General features: G+C 36.8%; 1 protein-coding gene across 1 annotated transcript in view; it reads right to left on the bottom strand.

Annotated features, from left to right (window-relative positions):
* ELP4 (elongator acetyltransferase complex subunit 4) overlaps nt 1–23,304 on the bottom strand; it is a gene marked incomplete in the record, with an annotated part of 147,620 nt that overhangs the window by 42,870 nt on the left and 81,446 nt on the right. The window contains 1 exon segment of the mRNA XM_072421861.1: nt 6,926–7,034. Within this exon segment, the coding sequence (XP_072277962.1) occupies nt 6,926–7,034 (109 nt within the window).

Raw genomic sequence — 23,304 nt, 5'->3', positions numbered from 1 at the left:
TATTTAGACTCGAGCTTGCTTGTGCGACCACTCAAGCAAGCTGGGTGATTATGCTCAAGTAATGAAGCAGAATAAGATAGAGCAGTCCTAGTGCACGGAAAGCTAATTGCACTTTGGTACAGATGTAAAGAGGGATCTTAATACTTGTCAAAGCCACGACAGATTTGTGTGCGATTTTCCTCTTGTATTTACAGTAAGCAAATCCCGCTATCGCCTTGCAAGCTGCCTACGGCTCTCTTGGACTGAGCTTTATTTTATTAGCTGCACCAATAAGCAGCCAGCACAACTCGATTTATGGGTTACTGATAGCTGGTGCAATTGTAATGAAGGCTATTTAATTTTACACCTTGTTGTTAAGCTTGTTTCTGGTGTGAGAAACAGATATTTTTAGAAAGTTAAATGGTCGGAATGACGGGAGACTGAGACCCCCTTTCCTTCTCTAAATTTCTTTCTTTTTTTTTTCTTAACAGGAAAGAAGTGTGTGTCACTGTTCCGTTCTTCTATACAGAGTTTCAAATGCCATAGGTAGACTGCCAGCCTGGCATTCTGTCAGCGGAAATTTATGCTGATCCTTTCTGACAAGGACGCTGGATGGCTTTTTGTGCTGCCGAAAATAATTTCTTAAACAACCCAGGGGTAATTTTCCACGGCTGATAACTGCGAAACGGCTGCAGCCGTCCTGTTTTGAGGAAGGAACAACTTTTATTCAACGAAAACGGGGTATTTAATTATACTGGAGTGGAGAGTAAAAAAAAAACCAAAAAGAATTAAAAATGAATTCTCTTAAAAAGAAGAAAAACATCAAATCGGAGAAATTAGATATTAAATTTAACCCCTGTGATCTCATTCGGACCCTCTTTATTTTATATAAAAATATATACTTAAACATATATAAGTGATTACTTTTAAAAAATAATATTTGCTTTAATGTTGTTTTTTCTGTTTGTACTTTATAAGATTACATTATCAGAAATGTTACATTTAAATTTCAGACTCCTGACATGATAAATATTTGATTGAAGTTGAGCTATGAGAAATACTTAAGTTATGCCAGCCATGGCCGCAAACGTTGCAACTTCAAGAAAAATAGTGACGTGAAGTTGTTAATAAACGTTGTAATTTTAAATAAACTGCAACTACTTCACATTTTATTATTCGTGAAATATTTAAAACTGGAACGTCCAAAACTGAGAAAAATACAAAACAAAAACAAAAATGCAATAAGAAAAAAAACAAGAATGAAAAGGAAAGAAGAATAAAAAAGAAAATGTTACATGAATAAAATATCAAGTGAATATTTAGGGTGTGACTAATATCAGTTTATTATATACCATAGAGCACACTTGTGGAAGTAATTTAACTTTATTTTCAGTAAAGTTGAATATAAATTAAATGTGGAATTTCTTTCTTAAAGAGGAAGAAATATCAAGAAAAAAATCTTTTTATTAAAATTCTTTTTTCAACTGGCTGCATAAGCCTGAAAAAATGACCCATTTCTGTGGCTTCAGCCAGAGTACAGAGGAGAATTTGAGCCTCACCAAGGTTACCATGGGACTACAGTATTTGTAACCATAATAAAGGCAGTAATTTATGCAAACTGCGAGCGCCGCCCTGAATTGGAACCGTTTGCCATTCATGCCTTTCAGCATTCACGTTGGACACAAGTTAACCCTCAATTTATTCTCTCAGTCAGGAACTGAACTTTTAAGCATGCACAAATAATATCAAAATGTACATCTTTGGATCCTTAGCAGATTAAAACACATATGCCAAATATTTACTAGATAATACAATAATCTTATGAGTTTTCCACTTCTGATATAAAAAAGGACTCCTAACTGAGAACCCCCCCTTCTAGCAGCACAGCAAGGTCCCTCTGATGTCTTCCACAGCACAACTTCTGGACAGAACAGGTATTGCAATCTGCCTATTTTTAAAAATGAACCTAGTTCTATCTGAACCGGTTGATGAACAATTAAGCAACTTAAGGCATATATGCATAGTTTAGTGTCCCAGTAAAGCATGCATAGCACCAGTTATGGCCAACAAGTGTCCAATGATTTTAAATACTTCAAAAAAACATCCATACCAATCCATATGAGCAAAATTATTTGCTAACCATTAATGTTTGCCTGCTAAGCACAGCCCAGAATGATCTACTGGACCTCTGCTAGATGTGATGGTACTTTCTGCTAAACCTCAGATCAATTTAATAAATTTCTTAACTGCACTCATCTGTCCCCGTTCTTTTGCTGGGTGCTGCCATCTTCCTTCTCCTGATCCTTGTTTCAAAAAATCATAAAATTTGATTGGCCTGTGCAAGAGTTAAGTCAACTCGGCCAATACAATTAATGCAAATCTATAGGAAACATGGTATTACCAACTAATATAATCTAAATTGTACTCTCTTCCACTATTGGTGGTTGGAGTGGGAAAGTGGTTAGTACTGATTGTGTGAAGAATGGGGCTCACCAGTAAGTGCACAGTAGTGACCAGGTAAACAATCAATATCTGGGAGACATAATTTACCTTTTTTGTGCACCTTTTGACCATTGTATGGCCACTCTTTAGGGGTTGGATTTAGTTACCAATTAGAGAAAAGTAAAGGTTTACATATAATGATTAATTTTAAAGTGTATGTAAATGAAAAACTTTTTGCTTTTGAAAGAGTGGGATCACTACCCTAGATGAGATTTACCCTCCCTTGGTCTTGGCAACTATTTATTTTTAGAAAGTACAGGGAAATTCTAAACTTTACAGCTGTTAACAGAAATCATAGGAAGGGGAACTATCCAATTGTTCAATGGACAACTGCCTAAGCTAGGCATTTCCTGCATCCTACTTGTGACTATAATTGTCATGAATAATATAATATATGGCTTTCTTTACCCAATTTTCAGTGTTTTTCGGAAACTTTTTTTGTCTTAATGCATGGTATGCGTTAATCTGACATATTCATTCTATGTTTATTGGCAAAGAGAGGAAATATATATGACGGGGTGACTAAATCCTTGAAATACCCCAGTCTGTCCTGACTTCTAAGTCTTTCACCCCCTCCTTCTCTGTTCATTCAGCATGAGCTTTCATTTATTTACTTTCACACATCTACTGGACCGGCAATGCCAGATCTGCAGATTGGCAAAGAGTCAAATTTCTGAGGCTTCCACAGGACACAGTATAAAGGCCTCGCTGGTAGCCATATTGTATTTTGTTTGAGGAATGAATGCACAGTGGGCTGATGAGCCAGAAAATAAAAGCACACTGAAGTGCCTCCACATATGTGTCAGATAAGGATGGTGATTTTGAGGGAGAATAACGATAGTGAACACAAAGGGGTCATCTCAATTTCTGTGCCATTTGTATTCTATAGGGTAAAGCACAACTAAACGTATTCATGAAAACATCATTAATTGTATATGATAATACGATAGGAGCCTGAAATCTTTATTATCCGCACAGCAGAGAGGAAAAAATTGGTCTCTTCTGTATTACCCAATGGGGGGCATGACAGCTTATGTAACATATTTAAGTAGGTGAGCACAGGAAGAACTTCATCTGTGATGAAACTGTTCACTCAGAAGTTATAGTAACGTCTCTACCCTGACCTAGCAATAACGCAGTGTGACAGAAGTATGTGGATCATAAGGCTAGATAAAAAGAATTACAAATAAACTGACAGGATAAAACCCTTCCCATCATGCTAAAGATGTTCTCTAGTTTACAAAAGTTAACGTGGCAAGGGTCAATAGCACTGTTTGGAATTTCAATACAGGACAGAAGGTATAGAAAGTTACAGACTTTGGAGTTATCAAACATTTTTATTGATTTAATTACCAAAAAAGTTCATTATAAGAATTCACATACACCTCAACTGATTATTTTAATTGCTATTATATTTGCCTGTTGATGGATAAAATATATTTCCGCAGAAATTAATTTTAATAAATTTAGAAGCTACAATAAGCACTTTGCTTGAATAACTTGGAATATCCCTTTATATCTATCTTCTATCTTTCCACCTTCTCCGTCTTAGAATGTTAAGAGTTATGTTGGTCATTCACCGACTCTTTCTGCCTCTATACATTTAAATAGAAAGCAAATCAAACAACAGGGGACACCAATTCACAGGGGTCACAGCAGGTGGGGGAAGAACTGGAAACTCAGGTGCATAGACCCCACAGGTGAACCAGAAATATGAGCTCACTGTGAGGGATTCAAAGCACTGATCTCGATCACAAATTGAAATATTAGTTTGGGGTTGACTGACCCTTTCTATTCAGATGAAAAAATTGGCATGCCAGCTAACATGGCATAGGTGAAAAATGAGAAAAAATAACTATAGGATAGACAATACCTGAGGTATACCCTAAATACTCTAAGAACATTATAATCTAATTATAATAATCTAATCTAATCTCATTATAATAATCTAAGAACAATAAATTAGGTAACAACTCACCCAAAACCTATACTTTAACACCTAGTGCGCTTTTTCTTCCCTTTACCTGATCCACTTTATCACAGGATACCCATGCACAGATTTATACTTACAATAAACCAAAGGGCCACATTCCGAAGAATTGTTCAAACCTTACAGCTTTCTTCCTTTGTCTGCACTTGTTTTCTATGAGGATGTGTCCTGATTTTGTAGCCAAAAATACCTGTGCCCTATAGAACATTATGAGGTTGTAATGCAGTGGTGTGGGCAGAAAAGAACACTAACTGCTGCCCAATTTAAAAAAATTAAAAAAAAACATGAGGTTTATGTCAGACACATTATAATTGTTGGTTATGTTTGTTGCAGTATGGTTTTTGTGATGTCCCTTGCTTCCTAAGAAAGCAATGCTTGTGAAACGCATCGAGAAATTAAAAATTTTTGTGTAATATCTATATTGATATAATCTATGGAACAATTGTCAACTGATATCTCATGTATGCCTTTTAATGAATAATAAATTATATTTTTATAATTGATACTGTGTAAATAATGACTTTTGGTGCCTTAAAAGTCTAATAAATCTGGAAAATAAACAACGTAGAAATATTAACTATGGACGTGGCACCTAAATTTTATAGCTAAGTGATATTTTTTGCTGCCAAATGTGATACTTTTTTGCTGCAAAATATAAACAAACTAAGGCAGCACTGCCCTTCAATTCTTGGTAGGCTTGTATTTGATGTGGGTTGGTTAAGGTAGGTCAGGGTAAGTGGGGAAAAGAAATCAAGCACTTTATATTTACGTTCACTTATCCTTTATTTAAAGTAAACAAAATATTATTGATTTTACTAGAAAATCAATTTTGCCCAAATCTCTGCCCATCTCTGTTGAAAATATTCTAAATCAGGGTTGATCGTTTAAAACAAGAAAATGTGATATTGTAAAAGAGGTGGGTTCCAAATGTATGCCTAAAAAAAACGCCAATAAGTGTGTGTACATAAAGGAAATGTGTATGTATACAGTTATGCTACTCTAAATACCTAGTTCTATTTTTCCTAATTCCTTCTGCAGTATTCTGTGAAATCTGAGACACATTGCTTGTCTAGGAACAGTGGATCACTGGACACTTCAACATCTTCTGTCTTCTATCCTTAACAGTTTGAACTTCACAATTTTTTTTTAAATATCAATCTATAAATATTTTAAAATGAACAGCCATAGAAAGCCACTTCCCCCCTATTCTCTGACTGCCGAGCTTCCCAGTTTAAAACTATTGATTTCATGACAACTTCGACTGGCTGGTCAGATGATTGCCAAGCCTTCCCTGACTACGAATTCCCCAAAGCCAGCCTATTGAGATGTGCGTCTGCTTGAGTCCTGCCTGGCTAATCTGACTTGACAACATGCAAGGAAATTCCATGTTCCCTTTTTGGTTCTTTAATGCACTTTACTAAAGGCGGAAAAAGAAAACATTTCTAATGATTAGCAGTCAGGAAATGTGAACAAGGTTTACTCAGCGAGCGTGTTTTGTAATTATAGAAAGAAATGTTGTTGCGATCTGAATATGTTTCTGTTTTTTTAATGATAAAAAACAGTAATTCTTTAAAATAAAACCATTTAACAAATATAATTAAATAATGTATAGGGGTAAAAAAAAAAATCTAGGACAACTCAAACAACAAAAAGGAAATCATTACTGTAATTAAGCAGCATAATCAATGCGTTACCATATCATATTTTTTATCATTCCATTTTCTTAAAATGAACCTATGCAGGACAAGAAAAAAGGGTTCACTATCTTGCTGCTTCTACACTTCTGCCTAAAAGTCTTCTTTTTTAACCTTCACATTGGCTTAATTTTCCCATATGTAAGAAGAAAAAAAGTGTAAGCTCAACAGAGCTGGAGCTTGTATAGTACTAAGGACTCTTTTCCCGAAAGTATATGACCACACTGGTGTTGGTGTTTGGCCACTTAGAAAATGATTGCTGCTTTTTGTGAAGGGGGGAAAGAATCTCATGCACTCCTAAAGACTGGGCAATGTACATATGGTTCCGGTCTGCCGAAAAAGAAAGGTAGAGGATTTATTAAAACATGAGTATAAGCAGTAAGGGGACGCCAGCAATAGTGAAAATCAGGCATTGCAGAAGAGATATTGCATTTTCCCTTTATGCAATAATGGCCTGCCTGACTGTGGATTCTTAGAAGTGGAACTTTCTGCTTTAATGGACAAATGCAGTGTGCTTTTGATATGACTGTGTTAATACGTGACCGTATTAGTACCCACACCTGTAGTTTCCAGAAAAAGGTATCACCTGGAGGATGCTATACAAAGCCCCCACTGAGAGCCGGCCAAGGAAAAGTAGTATTTCCCATGAACACAAGCTTCTAGTACAGTTCAAGGACATAAAGGAGGCAAGGTGACCAGCACTCCATGTACACTGTAAGCACCACAGCTATCTCCTGGATGTGCAGACAAATTAACTCACCATGATAGTCTTTGTATAATGGATTGGATTCCCTCTCTGAGCCGATAAATGATTCAAGGCCAACGACCGTATCTGACAAGTTTCTTACACGCACTGTAATTGCTTTATTCTGTAAAACAAGCAAAACAAAATAAACATTGAGGAGGATGTAATTAGTGTTTGCAGGAAAAATCTGTGTCTTATCAATGAGCTGCCAAATAGGCAGAAATAAATCCACACTATAAAGCTTCCCAATGTGCAGTGATTATACAGAGAGGCTTGTAGTAGAGAACACAGGCATACCAATAGGTCCACAATCCACTGTCCTCCACTGTACATGGTCTGACTTAAAGTAGAACTCCAAATGTACTTTTTCAGGATCGATAAGATAGAAGTGTTACAAACTGTCAGGTTTTATTATTACCTGAAATTCCATAGTAAAGATTTCTCCTCATCTTCTTTCACAAAGATATGATTAGAAGCTTGTTGATATCTGATCAAAGTTACAGAAAATACCAGGTTGGACAGTTGTCACCGGAATAGGTATCCACATTGACAGAAATCTTTTTAATGCTTTTTGTTTTTGTAAAGCCTTAGATTTCTCATCATTTTCTGTCTCTGCGGCAATGGTTGCCAGGAGAAATAGTTTGGGTAAATCAAACCAACACGGAAATCAATAAACCTCATAGGGTCAGGAAGAGCTAGGGAGGGAAACTAGATAGGTTTCTCTCTTTTTTTATGAAGAAAGGGAAAAAGTGGATGGATGTGAGACATTACCTGGTAACAAGAGTCGTACTGGCAATATAGTGTGGTTGATAGCAGAGTTACACATTACAGGGGGAAAAAATCAGTGCAAATTAGGGAATGGGATAAGGGATTAATAAATATGTAGAAGGGGAAGAAAGCTGTTTGCAAGCCATCAGCGGTAGTGTGGTTTAGAGTTAAGATGATCTTTTTGTCTCATTGCACTGAAATAGCTACAGAATGGGTGAAGGCAACAAATATTAAAGCATGGGGTTCTGAGGAAATATATATAGGAGGATGAAGAAGATTGAGATATAAAAAAGACACAAAGGGTCTGGATTGGTAGCAAAATGAGGGGATGGATGGGTAAGGGAGTAGTTGTATAGTGATGGGTAGTGAAAAGAAAAGGGGAACAGTTAGAGGAGGTTTGGCCAAATAGGAATGGGCCTTAATTGGAAAATACTGGCCTATAAAATGTTACAGGTATAGTGAGAGAGGGTATACACTTAGCAGTGGATGGTGGTCCATATAGGAACCCTACACATATAAAGTCATTATAAATATGCCATCTTTTTATCCAATAGTATCTGCTACCCTTTGCTGTACACCTACAAAACATAATGAGGGCTGCCATAGACTATGTACAACAAGACCTTCATGTTTGGTAAGAGGCAGGTCTATTTAGCAGTGCTTTCCATGAGCTTTTGGAGAGTCAAGTATTTTAAATAGATCTGATTAGACTACAGACCCAAATCTAGAGTTTTTTTTAAACCTTTAGGCAGTCTTACCAGTGCACTCTCAAAAGCAGTTTGGGAAAGTTCAGAGTGCAAGGTTTACAATTTGCGATAGGATGATGTACCAGTTAAAAAGTATTTTGCAGGAATTCTCCTTTGTCATAAGTTGTCTGAAAACTTAGCAGCTGTTGTCCAATTTTTGTCCCAGACTGGAACTTGCCCTGACTTCCACATTTTAATGTATGGGAGTTTGGTCGTGGAGTAGATTGCTGTAAAGAGATGATGAAATAAGGAATTTGGAGGTTTTTGTTTGTCTCTTTGCCCTAAGCAGTGTACAGCTTTCTTTGCGCTCATTTGCTATACTTTAGAAAGCACATTTGTAGGCACACCACAGTGCTTCATTTTTTCTTCAGTGCAATTTAATGCAAGGCATCATAAAGCATAAAGAAACAACACAGCTGGGCTGCATTACACTGTTGATAAGAAGGGGAAGGATGAAATTAACTTCAAATATCAACTCACTGAAACACATATCTACAGAAGTGATGCATGCCGTAACATGTGTTGTAGTATAAATGAGAATATATAATGATATAGGATTGTGGAATCTTTAAAATCTGAATTATCTCTTTGTTGACTGTATAGCTTTTTGTCAAAGGTAAATTAACTTCCAGTCGACAATCAGATCATTCAGGAAAACAAACAGCATTTTTCAATGTGATCAATATGTTTCAATCAGGTTTTTATGATAATCCGATAACAATAAAAGATAAATTGTTTATATTGTATTGGTAAATTTGATCAGAATACACTGACCCAAGTATTCAATTTATGATTAGGATTTGTTTTTTGTATGCCCAGCATAATTGAAGCCTATGTATTTTCCAGTCCACGAACTTCTAAATAAATAGTATTTTTCCCCTTCTTGTTTATAGGAAGACTGATCCATTTATACATTCCCTATACCAGAGAGGAAGAAAACACTACCTAGTAACCTTTAATATTATCCTTGTGATCATACTGGTTTCAAAGCAATGCACAGTGTGCAAATTATCAAGCACTCTGCAGACATAAAGGGCTGGAACATGCTGCTCACCCAGTGTGCCGGCACTAGAAGGGCGGACAAGCACTTACAGTTAAAATTACTTTCTGGTCCCTGATGTGTACTTCCAGTGTACAATCAATTATTCATTTGTTTCTGCAGAATTAATAATTTATAGATTTTATTAATTGCACATAAAAATTGCTTTTAAGAACATCCGTTTAATTTGGGGATGGTAAAACCTTTTGCTACTGTAGTTATCATTAGATAACAAGCTGTTCAATTTTTAACATTTCCAATGGTTCAGAGGATTGGTAGTTTTGCCATAGAAATGCTTTACCCATAATCCTTTTTCCATAATCCATAAACGCTTTGCAAAAAACAGGAGCTCCTTAACCACTGTGTACAAAAAGAAGAGATACAGATGTAAAATATTTCTTTCCAGCATCGTCCAGGAATCAGTCCCAAAAGGTGCCAGTCACATGACAGCATGTTGGCATCTGTTCAAATGCCTATGCTAAAAGGGACATTAAAATTAAACAAACCCATATTTTTTATTACTAAAAGCTTCTTTTTTCTGCACAGTGCTGAGAGCCCCAGTTTTTTGTGGACAAAGAGCTTTGTGTGTTTATTTCAGATCTGTGTGACAAACTTCCAGAACTTTTAGGAGCTTCCTATACTGGGACCAGGTAATGCTATTCTTTCTTCTTGTGCAGGGTGACTGGTCTTGTATACGCCGCCTCTCCTTTTGCTTTCTATAGGCAGCCTGTAGCGAGTGGGCCCGATTGGTTCCTTCCACAGTTTTGATCTCGGCACAAGGTATGAGCAGCACAGTGATAATACCAAATCTTTTAGAAGGATAACACTGGGTAAGTGAAGGCACCTCATGCTCACAAAGTGAATTTATATTTTTTGTAGGTATTCAAGAATATATTTTTGGGGCTGAAGATTAAACAAAAACTGGCAAGCAAATTCTTGTTGTACATAGTCTGTGCAGAGACGGGAGCTGTGGGGAGGACTCAGGAGCTGATCCTACTATAGGCTGCCAGTAAAAAACAATTAAGATGGACCATATACCCAGTGGCGGATGAAGCCAACATTGAGGCCTGTGCAGAACTGAAATGGTGGCCCCTGTTGGCTGAGAAGGAACCAAAGTCTTCGTGCAGCAGCACGACTTCCTATGTCCACCCCTGCCTGCATCAAGACCAGTCACCCTGTGCAAGGTGAGGAAGTAGCGATCTCTTTTTTTTTTTTTTTTTTTACAGAAAGCTCTGTTACAGAGGCAAAGATACAGATCCTAAAAAAAACACCAATTATTTCACAAGACAATAACAATACAGTTGCCTTTTGTATCAAGACAATATTTGTTTAGCCCAGTGTTTAGCATTCGTTTTTGGATAGACCAGGGAAGAGTTAGAACCTCTGTCACATTTTTTTGCCTGTGTCTCTATCTCTAAAATTTCCTTTGACATCTTGGGAGGACAGGAAGCGATGGGAAAGCTATCAAATGCCAAAAACAATACCACATTTTCAGTAGAATGAGGAGGGATTGGAACAATTTAAATTGACATGGTTGTCCTTTCCTTTGAAGACAACTGCTACTCCCATTTCTTGTATGGTTGTCACATGGACAGGAAAAAGAAAACATTTGCATGGGGTTTTCAGATAGAAATAAATAAATCGTAACGCTTTCTTGCTATATTCAGTCCAAACAAAATGTCTGGAGTTAGTCTTTATGACAACGGAATATCTTTTTCTTTTTTTAATATTATCTTACAACATTTCATTGCTGGATAAGTTGTTTATTACCATGTAGCATTCTGGTTAAGGCACTAAACTAAAATCCATCTGTGCTAATGAAAGACAATCAGCACAGTTGGTAGATTAAGACCTATCAGTAGTACCATGCTGGGGAGGAGTGGTTACTGACAGGCAGAAAACAAACTCCCTCATGTGTTTTTTGACAGTTAGACTCATATGCATACAATAGGATGTGAGCGTCTACTAATCATACTTTACAAACATCCTATGTACCAATAATGCTTAAAATGTATGTAGACCTCATAATAATATGCAGTCTGCCATTAGGATACTTCATACCCTAGGGCAGATTTTCTTGACCTTTTTAACATGGGAGATCCTATGAAATAACTTTGATTACAAAATTCAAAGCTCACAGTACATTAGTGTGGTAGTCAGTGGGAAGAATGTACTCATTACAGCCAAAGATCGTTGGTGTCACTTAAACTGTCCTGAAAGTCACAAATTGCTCTAGGAACCCCTAGCAACCTCTGGAGGAACCCTGGTTGAGAAACACTGGCTTAGGGAGACAATAAACATTGGATATCTACAAAGAAGTGACTTTGCCATCCTAGAAAGCTTGATTTGGACTACATGTGGTTATAGAACACCTGTACATAAAGCCTAAATCTGTAGACTAAGTCTGAGCAGGCTCATCCCAGCACCAGGATAAATGCACCATTTTTGAAAGACAATACACATACTCTTGCCTTAAGCTTCTCTCAGGAATGTGGCCTGATAAACTTTGCTAAGTGTGATTGCATTTGAACCCCTCTGGGACACTAGTTCCAATGACTCTTGCTAGGTGAAAAGAATGTAGAGATATCCTGGGCAAGAAATAGACTAGACTATCCTTTGGCATTCCTCTATGTATGCCCACTATCTTGCTTTAGTGCCACCAAATCCACCAGAATCTGCTATCCCTGTATTTTTTGTGTTCTCTGACTTCCAATAATTTAATAGCTAATCCATACCAAATATGAACCTGCTGGCTTTACCAGTACCAATGGACTCAAGACACAGTCTGTAGAAAACACGTCAAGAGGGTAATATACGGCCTGTTTAAAATGCCAGTTTCTGGAATCCTATGCTAACAGCTCAAACAGCTTCATCTAAGTAATAAAGTGTGCAGGTCTGGAATGTCAAGAATATTTATCTGCATATATGTTTTTGGTCAAAACATTGGAGCAAAAAGGGAATTATTACAAAATGAAATCAGAAAATCTTGCTTTTTTTTTTTTTAACAGTGATCGTAAAGAGCAGAAATCGACGAATTGGATCGTCTCAGTTCTGGTCACCTGTTGATCTCAAATAATATTCCCCCTGCACCTATAAATGTCCCCCAGTGTTAGTCCTAGTTCACTCTATCCAGGCACACCACCCAGCAGTTTTTGGGTGGTTACTGAAAAGTTGGCTCACAACACAGGTGCCACCACCTGCCAACAGCTTCATCCCGACTAGCTTGAAAATATTCCGGGAAGAATACTGTTCCCTTTGGTTTTTGGGGTAACAAAAGGCAGTAGGGTGACCCTGACTTCCACTAAGCACCTTTTTAACAATTTTTTCCTTTTATTTTACTTTAAAATGTCTTTTTCTGTTGAGATTTTCCACCTTAATGTTATCTAGTTAATCAAAGTCAGATGTGTTGAGTGGGAGTGCATACCTTAGCTAATGAGTTTAAACCTGCCAGAGAGGTGTTGCAGTGTTTCAAGACACTATATGTATGCCATGATTTAATGGAAAACAACCAAACTTGCACCTGCCAGCGCTTAGGGCTCTTAAATGAGTGGCAGTGACCTGTGTAGTACTTCAAACGAGGATCAAGCTCGGAAGCACACAATAGCTCTGCAACTGGTACACAGCATTGTATAACAATGGCAGAAACATTGCAAATTAGCAGTGGTTGAGGAGAGTGACACCGCCACAGTGATTCTGTCACATCATCCTGTGCTGGGGTGGTAGGGAATCACAGCTTGTGACTACCTGGCTTTTACAATAAGAGCTTCCTATTCTTATATGACAGCAGCAATAAATTACAAGTTTATAATAATTCCTTTAACCTGGAATACACAAAGGATGTCATGTATTAAACATTAGAGGATTATCAGAACTTGTAGCCTACAGCAACCAGAGAGCTTTTTTTTTTCTTTTTTGTGATTTGTATAAAATAACTGAAATTTGTTGCTAGGGACAGCAAATCTTTCTGATATATGAATAAACTGACTTTCATTGTTCACAATTACATGTTACATTGTACTGATATCATCTCAAGATTTTTAGGACCATGTGATAATCGTAGCATGTATGGTAAATGACAGATAATATCAGGGCATTGCTGCTACAACACGACCGAACAGGTGGGTGGAAAAACACTTCTCTTTATTCTTTGCTGACACAATTGAGAAATTAACACAATTAAAAAAAGCATCATGTTGTAACTTATAGGGCAGTATTGGGAAGACTGATCAATAGATTTTAGCATTCAGAGTCCCTGTTGGTTGAAGAAAGTCTAATTGTTCTATATGTGTATAGCCAACCTTACTACTTTGGTCCAAATATTCATGAATAAAAAAAAAATAGTAGTAGAAAAAAAGTAGTTTTGAAAGTTAGAAGTGGAACACTTAATGTTTAGGGAATATCCTGTTACATTCACCTACATTCAAAAATGGCACAAAACCAGATTCCTTTCAGTTTTAGCCATAAAAATGAAGTCCTACACAACATCATGTGATCTTTGATAACTGTCTAGTTCATGTGACTGAATCCCTAGAAAAGCAGAAATAGTTGTCAATATTATTAACAATGAATCAAATGCAAGTTAGTGGCAGCTTTTCAAAGTGCATTTAAGGCTTAAGGTTTTTTAACGACCCACTACTCCAAAAACCTATATTTCAGCTTTGCATGGTTCATTAAGCAGGGTTTCTTAACTAGGGTTCCTCCAAAGTTACTAGGGGTTCCTTAAGAAATGAGAAATTTCTGTCTCTCATGTCAGGACTTTTTGGCCATCTGTAAGGGTGACATTCTTCCCAAAAGCCAGCAATGTAAGAAGTATTCTTCCCAATGACTACCAAGCTAATATACTTTAGTAATTACAGTGGATATAGTAATTAAAGCAGGGGTTCACAGAGACCGGAAAAGTTATTTCAAGGGTTCTCCCATGATAAAAAAAAACACTGTGCTAGAATATAATATCTCTAGGAATTCTACTGATGTGTTCAAAGGTCCTCACATATTCTGAGGCCAATTCACCATTAGTTTTACTTGCTTCTAATTAATGAGTCCTCCATTGCCAACAACAAACAAGTAAATGGAAAGCCCAGCATTGAGGGAGTACTACCTCTGTTGTAAAGACAAGAACAATGGCAGGGACAGAAAACTACTGTGAAGAAATGTTGCCATTAAAGATGCATTGATCAACCCAGTGGTGCCCACTTATTACGAGGAGTGTCTTCTAGGAGATGGTCATTTGGCCTATTCTCTTGGTGGCTTCTTTACATCTTCCTGTCATTCCATTGACCGTCAATGTCAATTGACCCTGGGGCTACCCAGACTGAACAAACTCCACATCAGCATCCCAGTCTGGCCAATCAAGATGGCCTAAGAGCCAACACCTGGAGGATAAGCAGAAGAAGATGGTGAAGCCCATAACGCGACAAGGACATGTGAGTGTTAAAGAACTTAGAATAGGCAGGTATCTGTACATCACCTATCTGCATCAAAGCACTGTCTGGTTGAATTTATTTTCATAGTTTCACTTTACCAGAATGGCATTGCAGAACAACAAATTGGGTAGAAACGGGTCAGATGGTGGACTTAGGGTTAGTGCTTTAAGTGTCTGTACATTCTAACAATGTTCCTTTCTAAATTTCCCTTAGCCCATTTTAGTCTGGTAAATATACTATTAAAATGTAACAAAAAATACAGGTAGTCTGATCAATCAGGGATGGATACAGTAGATTAAAAACAGATAGACAAATAGACCATAGGTAATAAAAAAAAAATTCATATATATTTTCCGTTGTGATGTCTCTGGAAATATGTGACACCTCTGGACCCTATTGGGACTTTTAAAAAATCAATTTTTGCTGATAGAGGAGGTGGCTTTATATTTGCCTTGGCTTTTATATCTGCATATACACGCAAAAAAAGATTTAATTCATCTGAAATGACAATATGCCAGATAAAAGTTTCCCAAATAAATTAGTTGTTTCAGTTTAACGATTTTGGAAGCAAGTTTGCTTCCAGCACAAATAATTGCTAGTACCCAAATCTCAAACTGAGCATCCAGCTGATGTCTACAATAAAGTGGCAGGTTAAAAGATACTAAAGTTTAAAATCAGCTTAGACTAATCCCATATTGAGTGCAAAATTATAGCTTGTCATCAAACACAAGCTGGCAATCCAGGGGCCAGATGGGGAACTGGATGGGAAAGAGAGTTCATGCAGGTGGGAAAGTGACGGAGAGACAGCAGCAGAGATGACTGCGCCTTCTGCTGGTCAGGACGTCATTGGATGTTCCTGGCTATCAGCTTCTGCCGGGCTGAATTATTTAAATTCTACACAGTGAATTATGCAAGATGTCCCATGCTGAATGACTGTTTGTAGACATCTGCATGCTCAAAAACCATGTGCCCCATTTTTCCTGTACAACCATTGGTTCAACCAAGCAATGAAAGTAAACCATTTAACTCACACATTTTAATATATTATTGGTGTTTTTAATCTTTTTAAAGCTGAAATTTTAAATGAAATATTACCTGGTGATCTTGCATTAAAAGACTTATTGTTACAAGGTGACAATGCTCTGTTCCTAATTTTGCTCCTGAGATGCCACTCGGTCAGACAGGCTTCCAAAGGACTACAAGTGGCCACTCCAATACAAATTACACAGCTATAGTTCACTGTTGTCAACATCAGCATCACAGTATCATGACATGCCATGAAGTTATTGATGGATTACATGTATGCAGATTGCAAAAAAGCTGCTGGAAATCAGTAGCACTGAGATGCAATAATGCAAAATATTTATTATTAATAATAATAAATATTATGCAGTTCATATTAACGTCCCTACCATAGTCATTTGTCATTAACACAGTCTATGGCCAATTTTAGGAGGGGGCAATTACCCTAACTGCATGTTTTTGGGGATGTCGGAGGAAACTAGAGAACCTAGAGGAAACCCACGCAATCATGAGGAGAACCTGCAAACTCAACGCAGAGAGTTTCCTGGCTGAGATTTGAACCTGGAACCTAGTTCTGCAAAGGCCAGAGTGCTAACCTCTGAGCCACCATGGTGCCCTATTTAATATAAAAAGTGCTTTAGAAAACAAAATGTCATTTATATGGTATAAAATAATATTATTGTATTTATCTATTTTGAATAAATCCTATTGTAATAAAAAGCCACAATGTAAAAGATACTTTATACTTACCTTTCCAGTTGATGAAGAATAGAATCCTCACTCTTATCAAGAATTCCGGAAACCACCACTATCTGACACCTCCAGGTATATTGGGCATTATTTGCCCTGACTCCTTCTGCTGGCTAAACAATATCTTATTTAAATGTAGACAGAACAATCATGGTATTTGTGGGGTTCTGGAACGAATTGACACCTGTGCCCATGAATGAGTGATATCATACCAGACAGGTTAATAAAGGTGGCTGAAAGTGCCAAACCTAGATAAAGATGTCAGCAGAGGTTCGATGAGGAACAAAGAAACATTGCAGCATTGTAGGGGTCTCTTTGGCTGGTAAGTGCTGTTACACATTATGGCAAAAGCCCTGGTTGCCAGCAGCCGAGGTAGATTCTGCTTTAAAGAAAACTCATCAACACATTAGCAATTATATATAGAAGATGCCTGTTAAAAGAAGATTGCCAGTGGATCATTTCTTGAAAAGCCACTGTATCACTTCTGCTGCTTGCTGTCCTTGGGGTCAACTGTTTGCTGCCCATGTCACTTGCTTTTGTTCGTCCAGCAGATCACAATCTGAACTTATGCAAGACAGCCGAAACAACCAGTTTCTGACATACACCCAGATGTAGGGGAAATCTTAAGACAGCAGGACATATATGACGCAAGGGCTATTTAGTAAATGGGCTGCTGGAAGGATAAGTAAATTAAGTCTTCTGTATCTATCTTCTTCTTTCTATGACTACCCCTATGCTTCATATGCTAGGACAAATCTGCAGCTAATTTTGTACTCCTACCGATCCAAATGATTTTTCGACTGGAGATCCATTGGTCAGATGTCCCAAAACACAGAGCTTTGTACAGATGATACAACATATTCCAACTGAGATTTACCAAAACATCTGATCACCTTTCAACAAATTATTTAAATTTACCTCCAAATCTATTTTTTTTATTAGATTAAAAGTCAGCCATAAGTAAAATATCTGCCCATATCTACCCTGCTTCAGTGGCTTCCACCAATCCTGGCTATGCAGTGCCATGTGTGATCAAAATATTAGACAGTGAACTCCTGTAGAGCACTTTAGATAAATGTAAATAGTTCAACATTTCCCATAAAGTGCTTGTAAAATTAGCAAAATTATACCTACAATAGAAATACAAAACATTTGTTCTTGGATTACTTTGAAGAATGAGAAACTTGCAGACAATGGCTCCAGAAAATCTTTATAATTAAATGGCAACTGTCAGACAGGTATATCCAATTACAATGGAAGGATATCAGTAATATAAACATAATTCACTAATTGTCATGGAACATTGAACTTAGTTTTGTTTTTCCAACATAGATCAACAAAAATAAACTCTTTTGCTTGAAAGTGAAAATGGGAAAAAAATTTAATCTAATTCAAAATAAAAATGCAAGTAACGGATTGCAGAAATTTAGGGAAAATATATTTAAGTAGATCAGTGCCATAAAAACACAACTGAACCCACTTTGACAAAATGTTCTAAAATAGTAAAACATGAATAATGTATATATATGTATATATATATATATATATATATATATATATATATATATATATATATATATATATATATATATATTCATTTATTTTACTTGAAATTTAAAGTGGACATAAACTGAATTTTTTTTTAAACTTTTTTAAAAAAAAAAAAAGGATGCAGCACCTCCCCTTTCTGCTCTGAAATGGGTGTGTGGAGTCCCCCGGGATACCTACGTCATGCATCCCAGGAGACTCTGGCTGCTTTTTCTGCGCATGCCCAATCGTGCCTTTCTTTAATGGGAGAAAGCAAAAACTACCAAACATGTGCAGTGAGATCGGAACTCTTTTTTACCCATCTACGTCAGCCGATCTCGCACCTGCGCAGTGCGAGATCGGGTGATGTACAAAGAAGACTAAAGAAAATGGTAGCGCATTGTGACGGAGGATAGTGGGACAACAGGAAACCTGACCAAAGAAACCTCCTAAAGGATTGACAGATCTGTGGGATTAAAGGTGTTCTTTTTTAATTTTTGGTTTAGTTTTGCTTTAAGGTTACAATTAGAGGTTGGGATATTGGGGGATATGCTTACATTTCAACTACCATTGTGTTTTAAAATAAAATGCTAGTTTTAAACTTTCATTTAACTCTTTTTTTTTTTTTTATCTATAGTCTCATTTGATCTCATTTGCAAAGTATTCTTGGTTACTCTGTATTCATTTCCTGATAGTGACAACAGTGGTCTGTGCCTGAGCAATGTATGTTGCCATGAAACTCCTCTCATTATAGGAGCAACACACAAGTGTCATGTTTATTGTACCAAACCTACTTGTTATAGAGTGCTATGTAGGGTTTTATCTAAATAAAGCTGTTTTGTATCTTTTTAATTTGATCCCAAAAAATCCTTTTTTTAGGCATGGTTTTGGCATTTTTGATGTAACTATATATATATATATATATCTATATATATATAAATATATATATATATATATATATATAGTATATATATGCTGTATGTTTATATGTGTATATATGTACATTAGGATAACAGCTAATTTACATAAAAATGCTTACTGGCTGTGCATTTGTGATTAATGCCAAATGGAGGTCTGCTTTCAGATACAGTTGAGAAAAGCTGTGATATTGGCTGATACCCAGACTCATCCAGAGCGGGAGTGCTGTCTTTCCCCCGCTGTTTTCACATGAGTTCTGGCTGCAAATTTGCACCGACTCCCAGACTTCCAGAAGGCTCCATCCCAGGAACCCAGCACTACCATTTGCTTTGCTGATCTTAATCTCCCTAGACTACCAAGCAGTGGCTGCTCTATGCTGAACTGGCACTTGCTTTCTCCAAGTGAGCTATTAAAGTTGTAGGTCAATTGTGGCACAAACAACTCTTAAGAAGCTTTCAGCGGCAGCGTACAATTTGTCGGCAGAATTAAATATTAATTCTAAGTGTTACTTCTCGTGGCTAAGAGCTTCATTTTCCCATCGCTGCTCTGCGGCAGCCAGGAGTTACAGGGCCTATTTTTACTCTCGCTTAGTGCTATAGCCCAGTAAATATAGTTACCTGTGCAGCAATGAGCTTGCTATGACAGAATTCACGGTGTTCCAGACACAAAGTCTTTAAAGTGTATTTTAATAGCGCTGTGAAACATATTCTCACATTTAGAAGTGAAAAATGTTTCCAATAATATATTTTTTTAAATTATGCTGTTAAAATACAAGATATTATTGGATGAACTGATGCATGAATAAAGTAAAGCTACTTATGAGCAAGAAAGCCAAGACATCACTTAGGATTTGCACACTGACCGTCATAAGTCTAATGTTAAAGATTATCCCTGATGGTTGGTTTTAAAGGTAATTTGAACCCTAAGTAGACGACTTAATTATAAATAATTGACAAAGGTGTTTTTTTATGAATACATTTTCTTCTTTTTCATTGTTGGTGCTGCTGATCTGATCCAACTTCCTGTAGCCCCTTCCTGTCTACATGCATGTGATAGGGTGAGATCCCAGTGCCAAAACAAGAACCTTCATGGACAGATCACCCAGTATTATTTAATGAAATAATACTGGGTGATTCTAATACTTTTAGTGTATGGGTTTATTAACTTCACATCCTTGGGTATTGCAGCTGGCCATCATTAGTTGCCTTTTAGATGTACATGACTTATGACGTATGCCCTGTAGGGGTAACACTCTGGTTTGTGGTAGACAGTCATACTATGCACAGGTTTATTTTAGGAGAGAAAGAATGGATTTGTATGTCCGATTATATAAATTGGAGCTCCAAGAAATCTATTTTTGGACCCGGTCAGTAGAGGTTAGAACCCCATTTAGGAGGGTCTGTAGGATATCTGGTTCAGCTGGGATTTTTATAGTCAGAAAGCAGATACCTAAATTCCCTTGTGCCCAATCTGTAGCCCCTTTGGTACTGGTTATGTGGCTCCTGGATGTCAGCCGTTAGGCATGGAAATGTTAACTTGTAAAGGAGTTCTAATAAATGTAATCTCTACTGCAGAATACCCTCAGTTTGCAATCACTCCTGTAACATATCTCTCATTTCTGTCCATCTTTTGTACCCTGACTCTATCCCTTGCAAGTTGACAGCCATTGCTTTAACTTTCCCTCCTAGTAACTTTGGGAGGAATTCTACATACATCAGCATTGTGACTTCTCTCTTCCTATTGTGCACAAATCTGTTTTTCACACATCAAACCAGATTCATTCCACATACTGAACATCATAGATTCTTGTGATCTTAGTAATATTTTTGTATTGTATAGATTATAGAATCATCAAAGGGTTCTGGAATCAATTACTTTATCAAGCCAGGATGGATGTAAATGGCCTGGGCTTCTCTACAAATCTCTGGTCAATAAATTCACCGGGTAACACATAGAAGTGTGCCAGATACTAAATCAACTGCTGGTGGCTTTCCTCTATATTTAAGGAATGAGTGCTGGGACAGGTGAGTTTTACCATTCTTTTTTTTCCAAGAATTTATTTCTTTATGTTTTTATAATAATGAGGGGGTTGTACAGTTGCAATAGAGTGTTGGTAAACATTTCAATAATAAGCTAATTTTTACTAACGTTTAACATGTATATTTATTCCCTAAAATTATACACACTTCAGAAGAGATATTTTTTTCTCATTCTATTATTCCCTCTCTTAGGAAAAAAAACAACTTTGGCATCTTCATTAACCAGCTTCCAAACTCATCTGTTTAGTGAACAGTTGTGTCCACTCCTGGACATTGGGTATTAATGCAGTGAACAGAGTCCGGTAGCCAAACAATCCATATGTCTAAACAGATGACTCTGTCTCCATACTGTGTTGGGACACAGACCCACTATTTGGTTTTCCCTTTCAAATAGAGGGAAATCTGATGTTTGGTTTAGCATAAATGGCATCTGTGCCAGTAAATTACTTCATCACTATTTTTTATTTTTTTAACATCATGTTAACTATAACATAATATTATACCATTATATTTGTCAACTGACAAAGAAAAAAATTACCACGGATCATTTATATATCCATCCATATATTTTTTAAATAAAAACTAAAATAAAGTAACTTTCATTTTCATTTTCAACCAGTCTAGGTGCTAGTTTGTAATTTCAGCGCTTGATATATTTCTTAATCAATGTTCAACCATCATTTGGTTTTTATGGCTTACATTTTTTTGTGTTTTTGATACATTTGTTTCTTTATGGTTGTCTATAATTATTTGCATCTTACATAAAATGATGGTTGGATCTAGTACTTCATATAACTGGGCTGATTTTGTTGCAATGTAGAAATAATTTTGTTTCTGAATACTTTAGTTTTTTAAGATAAAGTCTTATCTAAACAAAATCTATTCTTGCTAATAGTAGAATTCTTTTGATCCCCAAATAAAACCTGTCAAATCTGCTAACTGGGCAAACATTAAAAAAAAGAAAACATTTTCCAGCTATTATGTATTGAGTTTTTTTTTTTTATGCAGTCTCTGTCTCCTTTGAAGCTGGGAGTGCACAGCTCAGAGTTGTTTGCCATGATATCCGGCAATCCCAGCTTCCTCTGTGCTTGCCAGGACTGAATGAACTCTTGCATGGGAAACGTCATCTCAGCTTGGTCAATTAAGTTTGCCAAAGAAAGAGAGGAAGGAAGAAGATGGCAGCATCCCATGATAGAACAGAGAGAAGTGAGTGTAGTTTAGTTCCACTTTAAGATTGCTAATGACATGAACACCAGTTCTGACCAAACAGAAAATACTGCCACAATACAGGCATCAAACATAACTGACAACACTTGAATGACTCTTGAAAGCCTGGGAAGCCCCACAACATCCAGGCTCAATATTCACATGGTTTCAACTTCTGCCCAACTTAGTGATACACTTAATTGTTTTTGGTCCTTAAGCAGACCAATGTTAGAACCTCAGAGGCTGGAGGCTCCCACAAGAAAAGAGTTTAAAGGTTTTAAAAGTGTTTAAAGAGTTTAAAGGTTTCAAAAAAAAAAAAAAAGGTGATGTCCTAATGCCAGGACGAATTAACTTCCATGTAAAGGAGCCACATTACCCTGGGCTGGCCAATCAAGATAGCTGAAGAAGTCAAACTCGACCCGACTAGAAGACGACCCAGATGAAGATATCAGCGCCAGTGAGGGAGCTCATGGATGTTGTATTGCTGAAGAGGAAATTAGTATAATGGAGTTTAGTAATGCTTCAAATATTATTTATGTAAGCCATGCAATCCTCATATAAACAGTTCTCTTAGGAGCTTCAAACCTATACCTGGCAAGGCCTCTATGTCTTGTGTAAAAGAAATAAAACAATTAAGTATAGTATTCATAATACTATCAGCACAGGAGATGTTATGTAATGTCACATAACTGTGTAAAGTAGGAATAGAAAAAGCGTAATAGGGGTAGGATGGCAAAACAATTTCTTAAGAAAAAATTCAAATCTTAAGGCTCATAGTAGCAGGCCAGACTTCTTGGTCTTTGAAAGCTCCAAAATTATTGATTCACCCAACGGGCAATCAAACAACGAAACTAATATCTGCCTCAAAAATGTATCTCGAAAAAAAAATGAGAAAAGCAGGCATGCTGAAAATGTCTGCACCATTGTCTGCAAACATCTTCATGGACTTAGAAAG

The sequence above is a fragment of the Pyxicephalus adspersus genome, chromosome 9 (genome assembly GCF_032062135.1).
Source record: "Pyxicephalus adspersus chromosome 9, UCB_Pads_2.0, whole genome shotgun sequence".
Taxonomy (NCBI): Eukaryota; Metazoa; Chordata; class Amphibia; order Anura; family Pyxicephalidae; genus Pyxicephalus; species Pyxicephalus adspersus.
This window is presented reverse-complemented; position numbering and strand designations above follow the sequence as displayed.